A 3,191-nucleotide genomic window follows, 5' to 3' on the forward strand; every position below is an offset into this window, starting at 1 on the left:
TGAAAACTTTTTTGTTATAAACGGAACAATTTTATACTCCAAGAAATATATATACATATACATATACATTTACATTTAGAGTGAAAAAAAATCGGTAAGTTCATGATACTAAACAGCTGTTATTTTTTGGAATATTATACTGAGAACAGACAGAATGAATTAATACCATATTGTAGAAAAAACTTGTTATTTCTATTAACATATAGTATAAAATATATGCACGTGAACTTATAAAAAATAAATAATTTTGTAATAAAACAATAATTCGGCTGACTTTATCGCTCAATAATACACGTTTTTGAAATAATAATCATCAAAATTTGCACAATAATCGAGACATTTTTGAAAATTATTATATTTTATAACATTAATAATTATAATTGTGCCTTTAAAAATTCCAAATAAATATTTTTTATGAAAATGATTGCTTGTGCTAGTATTTGAATATATAAGTATTATACTACTAACACATAATTTCAATTTTTTCTTATATTTATTTCTCTACAAATTTCTAAATATTTATATATATAGTATATATATCTAGTAAAGTTTTGAATAAAAATACTACAGTAAGAAAGTTATTAACGAAAATAAATTTAAAAAATAATTACCATTTTTCGGTCAGTACTTAGTTTCCGAGATAAAAGTTTAAAATTGATCAATTACAGATTATAGTAGCGGCCATCTGTCCGTAAGTCGCACGTCGATAAAGTTACTAATCGCGTATGTCACGCATTCACAGATATTAGATAAATGATTGTATGCATAATGTTCGCATAATATCGTGTGCTACGTATAATATTTATGACAAATTAGTTGACATTTTATTTATACATCATGCGGATATCGTAACTTATACTGAACATAAACTGTTAATACAAATTAACAAATATTAATATTAATATACTAATATTTTCTAAAAATTCTTTCAACTATACGGAAAAATATTCTATCCGCAGCTTACCCAAATTTGTAAAATAAATGTGCATTAACATATATTTAAAATAATATTTGAAGATTTTACATTAACACAATGTATTAATAAAACATGCGATGTACCGTCAAAATTCACACAATCTATATAATTATTGGCACGTCGAATTCATAAAATATTCGTTCACAAATATTATTTATTTTACAATATCTACAATATAATACTTAATGTAATATTTAAGAACATGAAGAATTATTTATTTATAAGTTACAAAATTAAATATATTTCAAAACATGAGTTTTTTCAGACATTGTGAAATGTTTTGTTTTCTCAATAATTATTTTATCAATTCCTATTATTCTTTTAGTTTATTTATTACATGTGTTAATATTCGATATATTTACATAAGAAAATAACTAATTTTCCAGTTCATCATGAATGTGCTTAACATCATACAAATTTTGTTAAACGTATTGCGACTTATATTGCAAATTCTTTACTATATCTGCCAGAGCGTGTACTACAACTTTTTCGGATTAGAAGAAAAGAATGTGAATGGTGAGATTGTTTTGGTACGTACAAAAAATATAATGTTTATTGCAAAAGTAGATATTAAAACTTAAAACAAAAGAAATTGGAAAGAATAAGGGCAATAGGAGTCAGGCGCAGAAGACGTCGCGCAAATAATACACTCATAAAACGTAAAACTTCTTTATTCTACTAAACGCGCTTACATGTTTCGGCTCACTTTTGAGCCTTCTTCAGAGACAACACAAACTAACATATATAAACTGAATGAATAAAAGTTATTTTGTCATGATGAGCTCCCTTACATCGAGAATATAAGTGCCAGAAATTAAACCCAAATAAGAATGAAAGAAAAAAACAAAAAGATAGGAAATATATTGGAAATATCGAAATAGAGAATATGGAAAACACACACACACAATAATTTATCAAAAAGCTTTAAGATTATAATTAATTATCTCGAAAATAAGGACGCTCACCGTGATCACAAAGCACCACATCGTATTAAACATCACTATTAATAATTCAAAAACCGGTTTTTGATATATTGACCAGTCAGTATCAAACACAGTGAGTCAAATCTAATTATGTCTAATTACTGACTGGCCAACATATCAAGAACCGGTTTTTGAATTATTAATAGTGATGTTTAATACGATGTGGTGCTTTGTGATCACGGTGAGCGTCCTTATTTTCGGGATAATTAATTATAATCTTAAAGTTTTTTGATAAATTAGTGTGTGTTTTCCATATTCTCTATTTCTCGATATTTCCAATATTTTCTATCTTTTTTATCTTTTTCTTTCATTCTTATTTGGGTTTAATTTCTGGCACTTATATTCTCGATGTAAGGGATTCACCATGACAAAATAACTTTTATTCACAGTTTATATATGTTAGTTTGTTGTCTCTGAAGAAAGCTCAAAAGTGAGCCGAAACATGTAAGCGCGTTTAATAGAATAAAGAAGTTTTACGTTTTATGGGTGTATTATTTGCGCGACGTCTTCTGCGCCTGACTCCTATCGCCTTATTCTTTCCAATTTCTTTTGATTTATAAGGAGTCTTTGTTAGTTTAATTTGTTATACGGATTTAGATATAGTATTAAAAATGATCAAAGTATCATTTTGAAAAAATTCAAAATTGATGAAGAAATTAAACAAATACATTTCAATAACAAAATTAATTTACATGTTTATGTATTTAATTTATCTCAACTTTATATACAATGTACATATGAAACAATAAGAGATAATGAAAAATTTTTTCTTCTTAATTAGTAAATATGTATTAATTAAGATAAATATATGTTTAATATATGTTAAGATAATATTAAAATAGGTATAATGCAATATTAAATATTAATCTTTTATGATATCATTCCCTTATTTCAAAAGTGATATAACTCAGAAAATTAAGTTTCCTATGAGAGAGAGAGAGAGACAGAGGGGGGGGGGGAAAAAAATCTTCCAATTTAACAGAAAATTATTGAGTCGAATAATATCGATAAAAGGATATTATTGTTAGCATAATCAAATGTTATTTTTGTTACGATCCTTAAAACTTTTTTTAAATTGTGGCAATTTTGAAAACATTTTATGAAATTAAGTTCATTTTTGATAATTGATAGGATAATGTTTATTTAACATATTCAATGTGTATTTAACATATAGTAATAATTCAAAAGTTATATTTTTTTAGTTGTATCACACTGAAAAAAAAGATTGGCTG

General features: G+C 25.3%; 1 protein-coding gene across 1 annotated transcript in view; it reads left to right on the forward strand.

Annotated features, from left to right (window-relative positions):
- The first annotated feature begins 1,365 nt into the window (after positions 1-1,365).
- Positions 1,366-3,191, forward strand: part of LOC108722060 (short-chain dehydrogenase/reductase family 16C member 6) — a 12,399-nt gene continuing 10,573 nt past the window's right edge. Inside the window, exon 1 of the mRNA XM_018446967.1 lies at positions 1,366-1,506. Coding sequence (XP_018302469.1) covers positions 1,369-1,506 — 138 coding nt within the window. The 5' untranslated portion in view covers positions 1,366-1,368. The remainder of the gene's footprint in view (positions 1,507-3,191) is intronic.

Source organism: Mycetomoellerius zeteki, unplaced genomic scaffold (genome assembly GCF_001594055.1).
Source record: "Mycetomoellerius zeteki isolate Tzet28-1 unplaced genomic scaffold, Tzet1.0 scaffold192, whole genome shotgun sequence".
Classification (NCBI taxonomy): Eukaryota; Metazoa; Arthropoda; class Insecta; order Hymenoptera; family Formicidae; genus Mycetomoellerius; species Mycetomoellerius zeteki.